The sequence below is a fragment of the Mytilus edulis genome, chromosome 1 (genome assembly GCF_963676685.1).
Source record: "Mytilus edulis chromosome 1, xbMytEdul2.2, whole genome shotgun sequence".
NCBI lineage: Eukaryota > Metazoa > Mollusca > Bivalvia > Mytilida > Mytilidae > Mytilus > Mytilus edulis.
Window position 1 is genome coordinate 36,216,465 of NC_092344.1, and position 19,078 is coordinate 36,235,542.

The window sequence follows — 19,078 nt, forward strand, 5'->3', positions numbered from 1 at the left end:
GAAAAATGAAAAAAATACCGTACTCCAAGAAAGCTTCAAAATAGAAAATCCCTTATCAATTGGCAAAATAATATCAAATGAAGGTAAAACAAATGTCATATTCCTGATTTTTCAGAAAAGGAAAAGAAAAATGGTGGATTAAACCTGGTTTTATAGCTAGTTAAACAATTTAGTATGACAGTCCAATATAATTCCATTATATTGACAACCACGCGGGAGAAAAACTAACAGACATAATAGGTAAAAATGTCAAAAATTCAGGTACAGAAGTCAACATTATCTTATAATCTTAATCACTATAAATATAAACAATTATATCAACAAACAAAAACAGGACAATCTATAGACTAAGCACATAAGGACAATGAAAGATGAGAATACAAAAAAATGACCATAGCACAATACCACAATGGCGAGATGTATAAATACCGAGTCACGTCAAAAAGATATTATATACTAAAAATGAACTAAACAGTAAAGGTTAACAATATACAAAGACAAATTGAAAGAATACTATAACACATAATTAAGACGATAAGCAATGTCAATACCTAGAATCTTTACTGCAAGACCATCATGTATTATTATCTATGTTGTGATTTGTGTATTATTGTGTGTTTGTGTGTTTGTCTTTCCTTTTTAAGCCATTTTCTACTTATGAGTTTGAATTTCCCTCTGTAATCGTTCGCATTTCATATATAAATACGATCTTGGTACTTTTCATCTAATTTTTTTAAAAGACGAGACGTTTTTTGACATAACCCTGGTTATAAACTAGCTACTCAGTTGACCTCTAGAAATGCATCTTTTTTTCTTATAAATGAATGTGTTTGTGTTATCGTTTTTGACAATTTATAATATATACTTATTTCCTATTACTAAAAAAACCTTCTGAAACAAAATTATATGTCAGGGGAAGGAACCTCTGTTAATTTTTCAAGGCAAAAAAAAATCTGTGTCGTATCATGCGTTTGAAATTGTTGACAGTCAGTAAAGTCATTAAATATATAAATCAATCACTTTTTTTTATTAAAACCATGGTTTTCCATTTGCATGAGTACAGTAAAATACAATAGGAATTTGGTTGTCGTTTTGATAAGGTATTTTCTTGTTGTTCCAAACCAAGGCTTCTGCGCCGCGGTATGTATCGCTGTGATACTCTGGTGTATTTAACGTAACCATGGCAGCACCTGAAAACTTCCGGTATGTAGGATACCTATGTTTATGTTGCTTAGCAATAATCATAGGCTGACAAACTTTTCCACATTCGTCTGACGCTATAATAAAAGTGTTTGAAGCGGTGTACCCAGGTCTTTTGACTGCTATATAAGTAACTGCTTTCGATACTGATGGTCTGTTATCAAGGAATACATGGTCTTCATACATTCCGTTATAATTAACTCCAAAAGCTGCAACTTTTACTTTCGTTAGTCCTGATTTATCTTGATAGCAAGGATTTTCTGTTGAATTATACTTATTATGTAAACCTGCTGTAAAAGGAAGTTTTTTACCGTAAGAAAATATGTCTTCATCTTCTACTAAATTTCCTTGCGCATTTACCGGATGTGAATCATAGATTATGTCCCCTTGTCGTAAATGTATAACCTGTACTGGTATGAATACCCACGATTCTGTATTTGCTTTACAGCCACATAAAAATGTATTTTGTGTTGGTAATCCTGCGCATGGTTTCTGTTCTTCACGTATGTAAAAATCATCCATGGTCATATCTGCCACTGATACTGGCTTTGTTTCAATTATTTCAAATGAAGCTTCCTTTATAGGGTGTCGCTTTTGTGAGGGTCTCAATTTGCTTGGACTGTTATTTAAAATTCCGCTTCGGGATGAATCACTGCTGTCTGATAGCGATACTCTCTCAAGAATACGATAAAATGATTCCTTTGATACACTTTTTGCCCATTTCGTTACATCTTCTGATGATGTTGTAAGTTTTGTAGTTGCTACTGGTTTAGATAATTTAGATGAAACTGAAGCATCATGGGAAAATCTTACAGAGCGCTGTAAGTTTATTCTAGGTGCTGATTGAGCTGGTTCAGGTGCTACAATTTCTGCTACTCGTAAAAACCTCGCTGGTGTTATTTGTGGTTCTATAGCAATCGATCCTCTCGATACACATGTTTTGGATATGAGGTCACATCGCAACCATTTAGAACCACAGTCAGGTTTTATATTACCACACCATGGAAGTGGGGCATATGTGTAGTATTCGTCTGTCCAAAAGTTTAAATATCCATCTTCATTCGTTAGAGATTGATTTCTAAGGAGTGGTAGTTGCATTTCTGTTTCCCGATTGTGATGAGGTCTTTCAAACCCTCTAGCTAAAGGGTATTCTTCTGGATCCTGAAAGCTTTTTCCTTGTCGACGTCGTCTTTTCTGCAAATTTCGATATAGTTCCCACACACAATCAATGAAAGCATGATGCATGTAAAACATTGGATCACTTGGGGACCGTTCCACGCTCACCATATTCCCGCCAACCCAGACATGAACACGGTTATGGGGTTGTTCAAGTTGTATAACAAAGTACCTGTAACTCCTTCTGGTTCTTATAAGTCTGTTTGTCGCTCGTCTATCCATCAATCTTCCGACGTTACCTACTGACCGCGTTAGAGGATTATTATTGTACCGCCAACCAGCAAAAGGCCCAGTTACAACATTGCCTCTGCCATTGCCTGCAAATTCCCGTGTCCACAAAACTGAATCGGTCGGATCCGACATTGCTGAATCTAATGTTGAATCCCAATATGGTAACATTACATTTGGATTCTTTTCTTGCAATGCCAACTCGTAACTGAAAAGGTCATATAGCATGTACATGTAACAGACAACCATTAACAATACAGTATTTTCAGTTTCTTAGTTATAAGATTTTAACTGTCAGATCTAACAATCTAGCTGCATAAGTTTGTTCCTGAAAATTTATGTCTTTAATGTAAAATAACCGTTCAAAACCATTGTTAGCTAATTACATATAAACAAATAATTAGTGCTATTTAGAAGTGTCATTTTTTCCCCTTTTTTTAATGTTGCAAAGCTATATTCCCATTGGTTTATTTTTAGGCGGGAACACGCGAAGAAGTTTTTATTTTTTATTTTTACTAACAACTTTATGTTTATAAAATGTCATTAAGTTATCAATAAATGTCTTCATCACCCAGGTTTAATTATATTCTTACATCGTACAACACAAATTCCTACATTTCATGTTTGACATTATGTCATTGCATGCAGTGTACTGGTCCTGGATGCGCGAACATAGGACATTAAAGTCCCATAAAAGCCTTGATTAATGTGTCAAAAATGAATTCATAAGTTAAAATAAAGGATCCTTCAATTCGGTCTTTCGTATGATACAACAAGCGTAAGTTAATCTCGTCAAATTCTAAGAAAGCACTTCTGCAACTTTTAAAACAACACTTTTTTTTTATGAATCAGTATATATACATGTAATTAGATAATAATGAACGTGCAGATAGTTTTTCATTTGTCCTCAATTAATATTTCTTCTCCCAATTGCCTTTGTTGTATGTCGCACATGTATATCTTCCACATTTTTATTTGCTCGCTTTGGCATTGTTGGTTCCTAGAGCCAAACCGAATATTTTTTAAATGAAACTATTTGAAATTATAAACTTTTACGACAATTTTCTTATGCGACAATTTCAAACCATCGGCAAATAGAAAGAAGCTACATAGCAGATGTAAAAAAAATCATACTTGCTACAACTAATCATTATCTAGCTTCAGACCAAATATTAAATCATTTCCTTATATAGGAGAGGAGAATTTTTGACGAATATCCCCTTTGACCAATGAGTGCAGAAATTTTCAAACTAACGGCAAACAGCTGGAAGTGGTATAAAGCAGATGCAATTTTGTTCACTCGGAAACAACTGAACATCATGAAACTGCAGTTCAGATATTTAATATTTCCATTATATAGGAGAAACGAAAACTTCACGAAATTATTTTTTGTACGATGAGTGTTGGAAATTCAAACCTATCGGCAAACATGAAATGGATACACAGCAGATGTTAAAATTGCATAATGTCCTCGCTATGACTCAACATGACCAACCTGCAGACAAAATATTAAATCTTCCCTTCAATAGGAGCAATGGTAACTTTAGTTACATGTACAATAAGTTTTGTAAAATTTCAAATTTCAAACTATTGGCAAACAGGAAGTGGATATGTTCCAGACCATATGATTATTTGGAAAGTACTATTCTATTTTTGTACTCTCGCCCAAGGTGACACTTGCTACCAAAAGTAACGTAATCTTTTTTTTTTACGTTTACACGTTTGCAGTTCATGCATGTTCCTTTCATTTTTTTTATAAAGTTGCTAAATATTCTAAAACAATTGTCCTTCGGTTCCACATTATGTTTACCTACGATATCTTCGATTTCAGTGATCATAATTCAATTAATGTATTACTGATCTAAATACAAGAGATTAACAGATTTAATAAGCGTGAATTTTTGAAATAGTTAAAATATAAAGTTTTTATTTCAATGACCATTGAACTTTTTTTATATTAATTTGAGAGTTAAGTTATGTTTATCTGTTATATGCATTTGTATCTAATAAATTTGACTAACTTCCTAATATCAGTCCGGCCGTACGAGTACGGTCCGACCGTATGAGTATTTTGAAAAAGTACGCATACGGTCCAGACCGTACGCGTACGGTCCAAATTCTCATACGGTCTGGAACAGATATACCGCAGTTGTGAAAAATGCTTAATCGCTACATCTTAACCTTATAAAGCTTCAGGCCGAGTAATTAAGCATTTGCTTTCACAGAAGCCAACAAAATGTCAACGAAAGATTTCTTTCGAACGGATGGAAAGACAGACGAACAGACGAACGGACGGATTCGAACAGTTGCTAGACCCGCTTCCGTCTTCAGCTAAAAAGTAGGTAAAAAGATGATGTCATCGAGATTAATTACTGGTACCTGTATGTATGGACTTGTGTCCCTTTTTATCTCGTAGTATGGCATACAAACTGAACACAATCGTTTTAGATATTAAAATGCGCAATACAAATAGAGTTGTATTTATACGCAACATTAAATTATGTACAATACCTACAGAACTAAAAAGTAACGATGCCATGCCAGGAACGCTGGTCCACCGTGAGCTCCTCTACTTGCAACTTGATGATATCGTACTAAGGCATCATATTTATTTGGAGTCCTAGACTGAAAGTATATTAAATTATACTACAACTACTCACAAATTCAGTTTGCACAATTCGTGTTCGAAATAAACAATGATCAGCTAATCCGGGAACCATAAGCAAAATATATGAAAAAAGTACGCCACAAAAATAAAATGGACTGAAATAAACATTGATGTTAAAATATTTCTGTTCTTTAAGAATACCACCAAAACATTCAAAGCAAATCATGACATAACAAAAGGCTGTCACAACGACAGCAAACAGGATTTATTTATATTTATTTGTGTCCTGGCAATATCATAAGAACCATTACTGAAGAATGATGAAAGTGAAAATCGTCAATATCAAATTTGACCTCCATTTTGTCATCAGTATCAACATATTAAAATTTGAAAAGCTTAGATTGAATGGTTCATGAGTAAATGCAACAACGTGAATGGAAACGCCATTTTACAATCTTTCAAGAACCATAACTCCTGAACGATAAAAGTCAAAATCGTCATTATTGAACTTGACCTCTATTTTGTCATCAGTAACAACATATTAAAATAATTTGGGAAGCTTTGGTAGAACAGTTCATGAGTAAATGCACGGACACGACTGGAAACTCCATTTTTCAATCTTTCAAGAACCATAACTCCTGAACGGTAAAAGTCAAAATCGTCATTATTGAACTTGACCTCCACTTTGTCATCAGTAACAACATATTATAATTTGGGAATCTATGGTAGAACAGTTCATGTGTAAATGCACGGACACGACTGGAAACTCCATTTTTCAATTTTTCAAGAACCATAACTCCTGAACGGTAAAGTCAAAATCGTCATTATTGAACTTGACCTCTATTTTGTCATCAGTAACAACATATTAAAATTTGGGAAGCTTTGGTGGAACAGTTGATGAGTAAATGCACGGACACGACTGGAAACTCCATTTTTCAATCTTTCAAGAACCATAACTCCTGAACGGTAAAAGTCAAAATCGCCATTATTGAACTTGACCTTCATTTAGTTGTCAGTAAACAACATATTAAAATTTTAAAAGTTTTGGTTGAATGGTTCATGAGTTAATGCACGGATAATATTTGATTGCCGCCCGCCCGACCGACCGACCGCCCGGCCGCCCGCCGTACATCCCCAAATCAATAACCGACATTTTTGTCACAAAAATCCGGTTAAAAAGGAATACAACACTTTACAGATTGTATGCTTCCGAACTGCTTTTCTGGTTTAAATGTATTAGGAACACCCACCGCCGAAATGTGATAGCCAAGAATGAATAAGAACAGAAATGTTAACTATAAGACTATGGCTAAGTCGAATGTGCTGTATTTTTCTACTGACACAGATTTTGGTTTGTACTTATTGGGCCAAAATAAATTCTATTTGGATTACTTTGATACTTCAAATTAAACACCAATCAAATAATGTAAAGGATAAAAATTCGCGATTGACATCCAATGTGGGGGTATTTCTTCTAAAGAAGACTTCGATTTACTTGGGACATTGATATATTTCATTACTTGATCATTGCAGTGTACCTCAAATTGGTATTTTATTCTTTATAAATGAGATAAAATTGAGAATGGAAATGGGGAATGTGCCAAAGAGACAACAACCCGACCATAGAAAAAAACAACAGCAGAAGGTCACCAACAGGTCTTAAATGTAGCGAGAAATTCCCGCACCCGGAGGCGTCCTTCAACTGGCCCCTAAACAAATATATACTAGTTCAGTGATAATGAACGCCATACTAATTTCCAAATTATACACAAGAAATTAAAATTAAAATAATACAAGACTAACAAAGGCCAGAGGCTCCTGACTTGGGACAGGCGCAAAAATGCGGCGGGGTTAAACATATTTGTGAGATCTCAACCCCCCTATACCTCTAGCCAATGTAGAAAAGTAAACGCATAACAATACGCACATTAAAATTCAGTTCAAGAGAAGTCCGAGTCTGATGTCAGAAGATGTAACCAAAGAAAATAAGCAAAATGACAATAATACATAAATAACAACAGACTACTAGCAGTTAACTGACATGCCAGCTCCAGACTTTAATTAAACTGACAGAAAGATTATGATTTCATCATATGAACATCAGGCACAATCCTTCCCGTTAGGGGTTTAGTATCATACCATCATAACATATATGAGAAGAACATAACCCGTGTCATGCAAACAACTGGTTTTGAATAAATGTGTTTAGTTCCGATGCAAAGACCCTATAAGTGAATCAATATTAACGCCAAAATATGCAATTTTTAATGACCTGACAACAGTATCGTAACTATATCCCTTCTTAATAAGTCTATTCAAAGGTTTTGTTAGTTTTTTAGGTGAATACTGACACCTTTGTGCTTTATAAAGAATATTTCCATAAAAAGAATATTAAATGAATTTGGAATGACAGTTCGATGAATACAGACTAGTTGTTACCAGGAAGACACACGGAATCGTTTACAATCCTTATGTTTCCTCTCATCATCAATAAAATGTATTGTCTCCGACAAGTAAAATATTGTTTGACCATAGGGTAAGTTGTTTTAAAAATAATCTCAGGTCTACCCTGCATAATACCAATAATAAGCTTTTGGTTCTGATCTAAATAGCAAGATGACCTTTACCATGGAACACAATTTAACTTAGAACCTAATTAGAATACAACAAGGCACAGCCAATACATCAACGCAATGATAATAACAGTTTCAAATACACTGACACAAATTTAAAAATTGCTATCCACATTAATCTGTGTCCACACTTGTTGTCAAAATAAAAATAAATTAGTTATTAATCTTTTACATCGTATCATTCAGTGCAGTAAATATGAATGGTTTCGAGCAATACTTTTTAAAAGGGTACATTTACTGCTTGACCAAGTAAACATTAATTGATAGGAATATAAAGAAAAGTGAACTAGAAGTCAACGAGACAGCAGTCCACCGAAACAGAAACAGAAAACTACAAGTGATAATTTAAGCATACTGTGTCTATGCAACATATTAAAATCTTAATCCCTCCTTGTCTAAACAATATCAGTCTTTGACATCAAGTTCTTGGAAGGTGTTATTTTTTTCTCGTGATTTCACCTTTTATTATTATTATTTTTATCTTTTTTTTAGTAAACTTCACAAGTTCACTGAAGATTGTTACATTTTATGGCATTCAAACCAAAAGAGTTCAAATAAAAATTGATAAGCTTTGAATTCGAAACAAAAATTTCGGATTAAACTAACTTTCTGGATGTTTATCCTGTTGCTTATACTGCATAAAAAACGAAAAGGTTTCATTAGAAATGGATACGTTTTGAATTCGAAACAAAAAATGACGTATTAAACCGACTTTCTGGACGGATATGTTTTCCCTGTCTTTAAACTAACGGATATTTACCCTGTCATTCTTAAGTTGGTTTATAGCATCATGATATTCTCGTCGTTCGTTGTCACTTAACATCCTGTATTCTTTTCTTCTTCTAGGAGTTCCACCAGAAGCCTGTCTCTTATGTCTAGTAGACCCCTTTCTTATTGAGCTCGAAGCGAGTTTTCTAACCAAAGATGAAAGCCACTCTACTGTCCCTGGTGAAGCGACCTCACAATGATCCTTGTTTAACCACATGAACTCTAACATGCACGATGTGCTTACATCCTCTTCTCTTGCTGAAGGATCACTAGCGAATCTGTCTTTTAGACATAATTTCAATTGTTTTGGAAGTGGTTGTGGTTTAACATCACACTCTATTGCCGTGAGATATGACAGGAAAATCAGAATTATTATCTGTGAAAATAAAACAAAAATGTAAATGTTGATAGTCATTAGAAAAGTTTTCATACACGATAGGAAATAATAATTTTCAAACTCGTTGATAATATACGCGCGGAATTTGAAAGTTACATGTACAACACAATTATTATAAATACCCGAAGAGTTGTATTTTGCTGCTAGATAAGTATGTACTAACTATATTAGTCAACAAAAGAAACGATACAAGATTAAATTGGTTAAAAATTTTCATATTTTTCAATCAAAGTTCTGATTAAGTTTATTTCTTTATTCATCTCCAAAAAGCATCTTTAATGCTTTTTTGGATTTTTTGCCAAAAAAAATTCCGAATCGAATACGACAACAATCGTGAATTTTACTTTTCCGTCCTGTAATCGAGTTCGCCGTGAATCAGTGAAGCATTTAAATTGTATGATGTCAATAGTTAGGTAACTGCATCAGGTTAACAATTTGACATCTTAAAAAAATGGAAACAAATCCAGAAATTATTGCCACGGTTACTTCAAAATGAGCATGAACAAGCTGTTGGCAAGGTCAGACCTAGGATGACGCACGTTGACGTCGCAAATCATTTTCATGTGGCAAGAATAATAATATCAAGATGATTCGTCTGAGGCAAACTGGCTCAACAAATGATAGACCACGTAGCGACAGACCCCATAAGACGTCACAACGTCAAGACCGCGAGATGCGTCTTTTGCACTTTCGCAACCGTACATTAAATGCAGAAAATACGGCCCTAGGAATACCTGGTCGTCACAACTACAGAATTTTGTTTGAGACAGTTCGACGAAGGCTCAGAGCGCATCGACTTCATTCAGGACTATACTGAAAGGGCCGCTCTTTAAGCAGCGTCATAGGGCTGCAAGACTTCATTAGGCTCGTGCAAGACGACGTTGGAGGTTGCACACCTAGCAACATATCCTTTTTACTGATGAGTCCCGATTTGCTCTCCGTTTAAGTGATGGACGCATGAGAGTATACCATAGACCAGGTGAACGATTTTTGGAACCTTGTGTCATGGAAACAGATCGTTTTGAAGGCGGAAGTGTGATGTTATGGGGTGAAATATGTGACAACGGACGCACACGGTTAAAAATCATTGATGGCAACTTGAACACTTCGAGATGTAGGGATGAAGCTCTTAACCCTATTGTTCTGCCTTTTTTTCGACAACGCGGTTTCAACTATTTTCCAACAGGATAACGCTAGATGTCATGTTGAAAGGCTTTGTATGGAGTATCTCGAACAAAACGATATTCGAGTTCTTCCTAGGCCATCATTATCACCAGATCTTTCTCCTATAGGTAGCAATACACAGTAAGAAGTTTAATTTCGCATTATGGCCATGGTTAATTTTTTAAATATGATAGTTTTTGTACAATAAGATTTATTTTTAGATAGTTGAAGAATAATATAGCATTCCAAGTGGGTTTATATGAACATTTAGATTGGTTTTGTAGGCCATTTTCCTGTTAGACAATCCGTATTTTCCTATCCGCACCACCCATAGTTCTAGAAATTATTGTAGTGTTTTTCAACAAAGATTTGACGCTCGATTTTTCAATTCAATTTTATGTAAAACGAGCAGAAATGCATATGATTTTTTTTTAAATTATGAGGATTTTAAGTTTTTTTTCTTAACTGTGTATTGCTACCATAGAACATTTATGGGATCAACTTGGTAGACGTGTTCGAGAAAAACAAAATCCACCGGAAACGCTACAAGATTTGCGTTTAGCTCTCATACAGGAGTGGAATAATATCCCCCAAGCCAACATTATGACTTTGATTGGATCTATGCGTCGAATGTGTGGAACTGATATTGCTACGAGAGGCGGTACATACTCGCTATTTATTTCCGCCAACTGAAATTCCAGATGATGACTTTGATCCGTCCGTATTAGGTCCAGGAACTGTCTGTGACGTTTCTTTTTATTACTGTGTCATGTAGAACGTTAAAAAACCCATATTTCATGTATTAGTTTTTGTTTTCTGCTGAACGGTAAAATATTATTTTTGATTAAAGTGTTGTATCGTTTCTTTTGTTGACTAGTATATATCAATCACACTTATATTGTTTTACAATAATACTTTCGTGACCAGTCATTAAAATTTGTGAATGTTGATTATTTAATCATTTTTTTTTTTTAGCAGGACTTGTATACTTGTAACCAAATAGTATTACTCAGTGGCTACAGCGATGAACGAGAATAAAACAAAATGCACCCTCAAAAAAATCTCAAACATCAATCGTACAGTTTTAAGAAATTATTTGTTAAACTGGGTTATAAGAAATGGACATCAAGAGACACTATGATTTAGGTATATTATTTACATCAAAAAATGCATTACCAGCTTGTGAAACTGAAATTTAAATATGTAAATCTTGGCTGCATATTGAAAAAAAAGTGAAAAATCATGAAAATACAAATTCTAACTATCTTCTCTATCAAAAATTTCTGAGTGTTTCAAGTAGTCCTTAGCATGTAACAATTTCCCAAAATATACCTATTTCAACATCTTAATTTTTATAGAGTAGTGTTGTCAAGCTGCATACATGTACGTTTAATTGGCGTGTTTCAGGGTGGTATACAACCAGAATAAAAATTTGAATTATATTCCTGAAATTTATTTGCACACCAACATTTTAAAGATACCATTCTTCTCAAAGCTCCAATAGCCTCCTGTTATCGTCGTTTGCTACTTTTGTCCAGTCAAACTAAAGTTTAACCTCAAACTAATTGCGACAGAAAATGTTCTAGTTCTAATCTTTAGCATTTAGCCCCATATATACACAGAAAAAAAGTCCCATAAAATCTAACTTGAGGAAAAATGAAATCCTATGGAAATTAACATTAGAAGGGGAAGATAACTCTGTAAAAAATAGTCTTTTTTGACAGTTTTTGGTTGATTTTCTTAAAATTCATGTTAAGCATGATACTTTGATAGGGTTATAAGTTAGTATTCAACTAAATTATATCATCTTCAGATTATGAAATGTACAAAACCGAAGTTTCATGTGTATTTTTATTTTTTTGTGTGCATTTTTCATATAAGAATTGCAAATAAGTGGCTTTGTGACCATTTTGAAAACATTCTGTGAAATTTTGGTATTGTTTATAGCTGTAAATTATATTTGGTCAGTATCTATAAAAAAAAAGAAGATGTGGTATGATTGCCAATGAGACAACTGTCCACAAGAGAACAAAATGACACAGAAATAAACAACTATAGGTCACCGCACGGCCTTCAACAATGAGCAAAGTCCATACCTTATAGTCAGCTATAAAAGGCCCCGCTAAGACAATGTAAAACAATTCAGACGAGAAAACTAACGGCCTTATTTATATAAAAAAAAATGAACGAAAAACAAATATGTAACACATAAACAAACGACAACCACTGAATTACAGGCTCCTGACTTGGGACAGGCACATACTTAAATAATGTGGCGGGGTTAAACATGTTAGAGGGATCCCAACCCTCCCCTAACCTGGGACAGTGGTATAACAGTACAACATAAGAACGAACTATAAAAATCAGTTGAAAAAGGCTTAACTCATCAGATGGACAAAAATACAAGTGAACGTGGCCGGGTACTTGTACATCCCAACAACAAAAAAGACACTAGGAACAGATCTAAGAGTACTCAGAGTCATCTGACAGCTAGTTCAAAGCCACTAACAAATAATAAAAAATTCATGCATCTAAGACTAAACTATCAATCCGTACACATCCAACATCCAATGGATTTCATAAACAGCCAGAGAAAAACATGTCCTCGTGCAAAGCCAAGTTACAGTTATCGACAGATTGTAGATCCATGAATGTGTATATGTATATAACATACTAGGAATATTTAGTTTGCTTTTAATTTACTGATAACAAAATCAATATTTATACCAATAAAAACAATATTCAATGATCTTATTACAGTGTTGAATTGGTAACCTTTTAGAATAAGTTTATTTAAAGGAGCGATACGTTTACATGGATCATTTCTAAATTCCCGGGCACGGTTAACAACATTTCCGTAAAAATGAGGATGTGCTATCCCGTTTGAAATAAGTTTTCTACAGGTACAACCAAACTTCAAAACCAAATCTTTATATCTATGAATCTTTATCTAAAACACCCAAAGAATTTTTTACACTCCAAAAATGGTTTATACCACTATTTTCATATATTTTATTACAATAGTTTATGATGAGCTCTTTAATAGTGGTTAATGAACTTGTTAAGAGCACTGAAAGATAAGTTGTAGAACACTTAGTATTATTTACGGCATACCACCACCACATTGTTGGCTGCTTTGTCGGCCGGTACAAACACAAACCGCTTTGAAAGTTCTGGAAGTTTATTTCTTATTCTGGAAATAGGTGTATTATGTACTCTATTATTTACTTTTAAATTATTTTTAAAATGTGATATTCTCTTATCTACCACATTCATACATTCATTTAAATAAGAATCAAGAGATTTTATATCAGATTTTCACGTTTACACCACTTTTTACAAAACGAGGAAAGAGCATCTTTGGTGACTTGACTCTAAAAACGGCTAAAATATCAAGACTCAATATCTTATGCTGAATAGAAGCGGTAAATTATAATTTTGTATCAATTTTTATTGATAATTCTGCCCTTTTGTAGAGTTATCTCCCTTTTCATTGCAAATATCCATAGGAATTTTAAAATCGTGATTTTCTAGTCTTCCTCAAGTTATATTTTGTTGGACTTTTTTCTGTGTATATTTGGGGTATAATGCTATAGAGTAAAACTTAAAAATCTTCTGTTGCTATTAGTTTAAGATTAGGGTCAAATTGATGCTAATTAAATTGACTGTACTACTTCAGGGGGTAAATGATAACAGATTTTTTTTTCATTAACATTTTATTGTTACTATTTACAAGATAGATGTCTTTGATCCACTTTTTCATTTTATTCGGATACTTGCGGATATCTTCTCAAAGTTCAACGGAAACATCAGAAAAGAACCCCTCCATGCTATCACTCTTCTCTCTCCTACCAACCCACACACTCTGTCGTTCTCTCCTAAACACACCAACATTTAGTCAGTCATCTCACTCACACACACTTTCCTCCTCTCTCGTGTACACACTCTCCTTCTCTTTCGTACACATTCTCCTCCTCTCTCACCCCTTTATTTTCATCTCTCACAGACACTCTCTCTCAAACATACTCTCTTCTTCTCTCACCTCTCTCACATACACTCTCCTCACTCCTCTCCAACACACACTGCTCTTCTCTCTGCTCTTCTCTCACAGTCTATCCTCTCTCCTCTCTCATGAACTCTGCACTTCTCTCATACTTCTCTCACACACATGTCACATCTTCTCTCACACACTCTTCTCTTCTCTCACACATCTTCTCTTACACATCCTTCTCTTCTCTCACACATTATTCTCTTCTCTCACACACTGTGCTCTCTCACACACATACTCTCCTCTCCCACACAAGTCTCCTCTCCTCTCTTCTCTCACACTCTCCTCTACTCTCACACTCTCTCCTCCACTCTCACACACACCATCCTTTCATTTCAACTCCACCGTTCACTTTAGCCCTAACCTTAACACCCTTCAATCCTAATTGACTTCACTCGTATCTCTCTTAACCAATTTTACCATCATACCCTATACCCTTAACCCTCTGAACCCGTCGCATAGTTACCCGTAAATGCCCCTAAATAAACTTACTACCCACAAGAATGCTTATCCCTAAATCTACCTACACGTAACCACCTAACCCATTTCCCATAACCCTAGCAACCCCTACCACAAAAAATACACCCCGTCATTCTCCTACCCTATACGACACTTCACCCTTACTCCTACACATAACCCCAACTCCTCTCCCAGTGAATGCTCTGTATACGACAGTTTCCCATTCACATGAGAAATATCAATATGACAGAGTTTCAAAATGGCTATGACAGTACAGGAGTTCTACTCCTTCAGGGCTGTGGACACCACAGTCCATCGGGGAGAACGCCTTTGTCTACCATTATCTGGAAAAGGTTGGTACTCGTTCCTTCAGTTTACCTTCATTAGGTAGGAGTACAACACTATAAAAGAAAATCTATGCTTTTTATTGCAATGAAAATTTCATACTTCACCGGTCTTTTAACATTTTACAATTTGCAATATATACCTGTATGAAAAACCATCTTTTTTGTTTTCATTTGCATATCACTTTTTTAATATTTTTGACCCATATACTGTTCAGTTATCTATAAAATTTCTTACATTTTGTATGCGCAAAAAATATTAAATGAGATGAAATAAAGGGTGCTAACTGTGACAATCTTTAAGTCATTGTTAATATATAACGTGACAAATATACGACTAATTAACAGATTGAACAATGTATGTCAAAATCAGTTCACTTGTTATCATTGTAATCACTTGACTGAAGAAATATCAACTGAACATTAATATCTTAAATTTTAATTTATATTATCTTTGATTGGTATATTTGTTCATCATATTTGTGATGCATCAGTCATCTCTTGATAAATACATTATACTTTTTTGGAATTCAACTGCACTTGGTTGTAATGTATTTTTTTTTATAGCCTTTTAATTCAGCACTTTTCGTTGGATACCAACTTTCTTTGCGTTCGTGGTTTCATGTGAACCACAAATTTGATGTTATCTTTAATTAAAAAATCCACGAAAATAAATGAATTGACAGTTGTCAGGTTTGTGATTTTATCTGGTAGATCGATGATTTCCGCTTAATGTATTTCGCACATTGGTCATTTTCAACAAAATATTTCAATCTTCAATAAAAATCATAATGATTACTTTATTATGATTAATATAAATAATTGAATAATTGAAATTATTGGTTCTAACACCATTATGATTTAAAGATTACTTTTTTCACAATTTGACAGAAACTCCGCGAACGTTAATGTTTGAGAATGTCAATTTTATAGGAAAATTTGCTACGAGATAAAACGAAAATTCAAAACATGTTTTTGTTTGTTTCATCATTAAAAAACTTTTTGCAACCAGTTTGGTTCAGTTTTATTATGTTTATGTAACTAAGATAATAATTAAAAAAAAAAAAAAAAAAAAAAACCAATTTGAAACGTCGCTGATGAATTGTTCACTTCCAAGTGAATAATTCGACCTGATAGGAACAATCATGTGACCAGCTATTTAATTCCTTGTGCTATGGATTGGTTACGCATACATTTGACGTTTTCATAAAGCATGATACATTATCCTTTTTTTACTTTCCTCGCCACCCGTTTCCCGCCCCCTCTCAGTTTCCTCCAACCTAACTCCCACTCATTTCCAGGCTTCGATTCCAGAATAGTGTCCATCTAGTGGTCTCTTTGAGGGGAGGTTGTTTCGGGGTTGGAAACCCACTTTTTTGGACGATCAATGCATTTAAATGGGACATATGGTTGGAACCCCCACCTTCCCCCACTATCTCCAGGGTTGGGAACGATTGTCTCATTATATACAGACTGGTCTAATCGATGGTGAAGGGATATTTTATAATTTTAATAAATTAAATGATATGTTTATTGAACTGGAGAGAAACATAGTGCGACTGATATTTGAAACCTTTCCATCATTATTGAAATATATAAAAAATAAGATGTGGTATGATTGCCAATGAGATAACTGTCCACAAGAGACATGTTTTCAATATAGAATTAATCATTAAATATAAATACCATGGTGGAGAGCTTAGTCGGTTCTCGAATTGAAAGGTGTAATGGTCCGAGTACACAGTTATCGTCCTTTGATTTTCGTTGTCCACGAATATAGTCCTAAGTGTGGACAGTATGCTACTTGCCAATTTTTGTTATACCCTTTCCAAATTTATTTCTCCATGTTTTATTCCTCATATAGCAAGTAGGGGGTGAAATGACACTGTAAAAACATTTGGGTCATAAATATTAATGTAAAGTATCGATTAGGTCCAGCTGAAAAAGGTAAAAAATTAGCACTTCGGATGCTGTCTAAAGATCCAAGACCCCTTAACACAAAATTGTCCATATTTTGAGTTAGAGCTGATGAAGTTTTCTATAATTTTGATATAATTTGTCCCAAAAGAAGTACAACACACTGTAAAAATATTATTGAGAAAGCGCAGTTGGATTTTTTTTGTTTCCATTTATTGTCTAAAAGAAATGCACTACGAAATAACTGTGTACTCGGACCTAATGTGTGCGAATCGTCTGTATCGGTCAAAGGAAAGTTTCAAAAATGTTTACAGAACTGGAGAGTAAACCTATTGCTACTGATATTTAAAACCTTAGTATTTCAGTTTCAAATTTCGAAATACATTAAAAAAGACACGAAATACCGAAGAATAATACATTATTATTACAAAATTGACAAAGGAAATATTGTCCAGAAACATTGTCCGCCGTCTTTTGATATACGTAACTGCAGTTACGGATATCACATTTACCCCAGTGCTATTGAAAGTATGATAATAACATTGGAAATGCTATACTTCGTGCGTTGAAATAACACTATTGCAGATGTCGAAACTATTACTTTAGTATGTAGTTAATTGGTATATCGGCTACAATAATTATTACAAACCTTTAAATCTATTCTGGTCTATTAAAATTAAAAAAATTATTCGTTGACAATAAAATAGAAAAATCACCAAATGACTGCAAACTTGGCTTTGAAAGTATAAGTTCATTCGTGACACAACAATGTTGGAGATTATCGTCAATTGTATCTGCTGTGTGGGTGCCTTTGGGACAGTGCCGGAGTGGCCTTTATTCATGTAGCATAGTTTTAAAAAGAAGTAATAGCAGCTCTGCTAGTAGCGATAAGTCATTCGCCACAAAGTGAACTAAAAGTACCAAGTTTTAAAGAAATTAAAAACAATATAAAACACGCTTTATGAATTTTTAATATACTGTACCTTTACTTTCATGGTCGGTTCCAAGACAAAGCAACTCGTTAAAGGTCATTTAAGTATATGCACCATATGGATATTTTGTTTTGATTTATGACAGTGAAGAAACGATAATATAAATGACAAAGAATAAAAACAGGATTATACTAATTTGTCATATGAAGCATAGCAAATTCATTCCTATTGATTCACATTAAAGACAAAAGTTCGATTTGATACTAGATTGTGTGGACCACTACTGGGTAATAAAGATATCATGTACTTGAAAAAAGTTGACGTATGAATTATAATTATGATCCTATTACTTTCAAAGTTCATGACATTTTCTACAAATTAAGATTTAAGGAAAATCTTAGAAATAGGTAAGTGTTGGAAGATGCGAAACTATGGGAAACAAAAAGCCCCTTCTTTGTTTTTACTGTGGTAGCTTATAGAATTTTATCTTTTTTAAATCCCATGATTTATTGTCTCACGTAACAACTATTTCATAACGAAAGATCAAGAAACAATAAGGAAACATATGACGTATGAATTATAATTATGATCCTATTACTTTCAAAGTTCATGACATATTCTACAAATTAAGATTTAAGGAAAATCTTAGAAATAGGTAAGTGTTGGAAGATGCGAAACTATGGGAAACAAAAAGCCCTTCTTTGTTTTTACTGTGGAAGCTTATAGAATTTTATTTTGTTTAAATCCCATGATTTATTGTCTCACGTAACAACTATTTCATAACAAAAGATCAAGAAACAATAAGGAAACATACGGTGGCAGAATGCGGCCATGAAAGAAAAACAAATTATGTTGTTCCCTCAAGATACTATGTCGTTCCCTCAAGATGCTATGTCGTTTCCACAAGATAGTTATCTCGTTCCCTCAAGATACTATGTCGTTCCCTCAAGATAGTTATCTCGTTCCCTCAAGATATATGTCGTTCCCTCAAGATAATTATCTCGTTCCTTCAAGATACTATGTCGTTCCCTCAAGATGTTATGTTGTTCCCTCAAGATGCTATGTCGTTCCCTCAAGATGATATGTCGTTCCCACAAGATAGTTATCTCGTTCCCTCAAGATACTATGTCGTTCTCTCAATATAGTTATCTCGTTCCCTCAAGATACTATGACGTTCCCTCAAGATAGTTATCTCGTTCCCTCA

At 34.1% G+C, this 19,078-nt stretch overlaps 1 protein-coding gene across 1 annotated transcript; it reads right to left on the reverse strand.

The window, feature by feature from the left end:
- Positions 1 to 1,006: 1,006 nt before the first annotated feature.
- Positions 1,007 to 18,024, reverse strand: LOC139511972 (uncharacterized). Its single transcript, XM_071299217.1, has 4 exons — positions 17,926 to 18,024; positions 8,606 to 8,989; positions 5,120 to 5,229; positions 1,007 to 2,812 (listed from the first exon to the last, which is right to left on the reverse strand). Exons 1-4 carry the CDS (start codon positions 17,935 to 17,937, stop codon positions 1,030 to 1,032), a joined length of 2,289 nt encoding a protein of 762 aa, XP_071155318.1. The 5' UTR covers positions 17,938 to 18,024; the 3' UTR covers positions 1,007 to 1,029.
- Between the last annotated feature and the right edge of the window lie 1,054 nt (positions 18,025 to 19,078).

Bases quoted from the DNA above. Each gene is read 5' to 3' on its own strand.
- LOC139511972 (XM_071299217.1), bottom strand. The intron at 5,230-8,605 runs GTAAATATCCGT...ATATACTTTCAG, and splicing joins ACCAACTTAAGAATGACAGG to TCTAGGACTCCAAATAAATA. The intron at 2,813-5,119 runs GTAGGTATTGTA...TGACCTTTTCAG, and splicing joins CATCGTTACTTTTTAGTTCT to TTACGAGTTGGCATTGCAAG.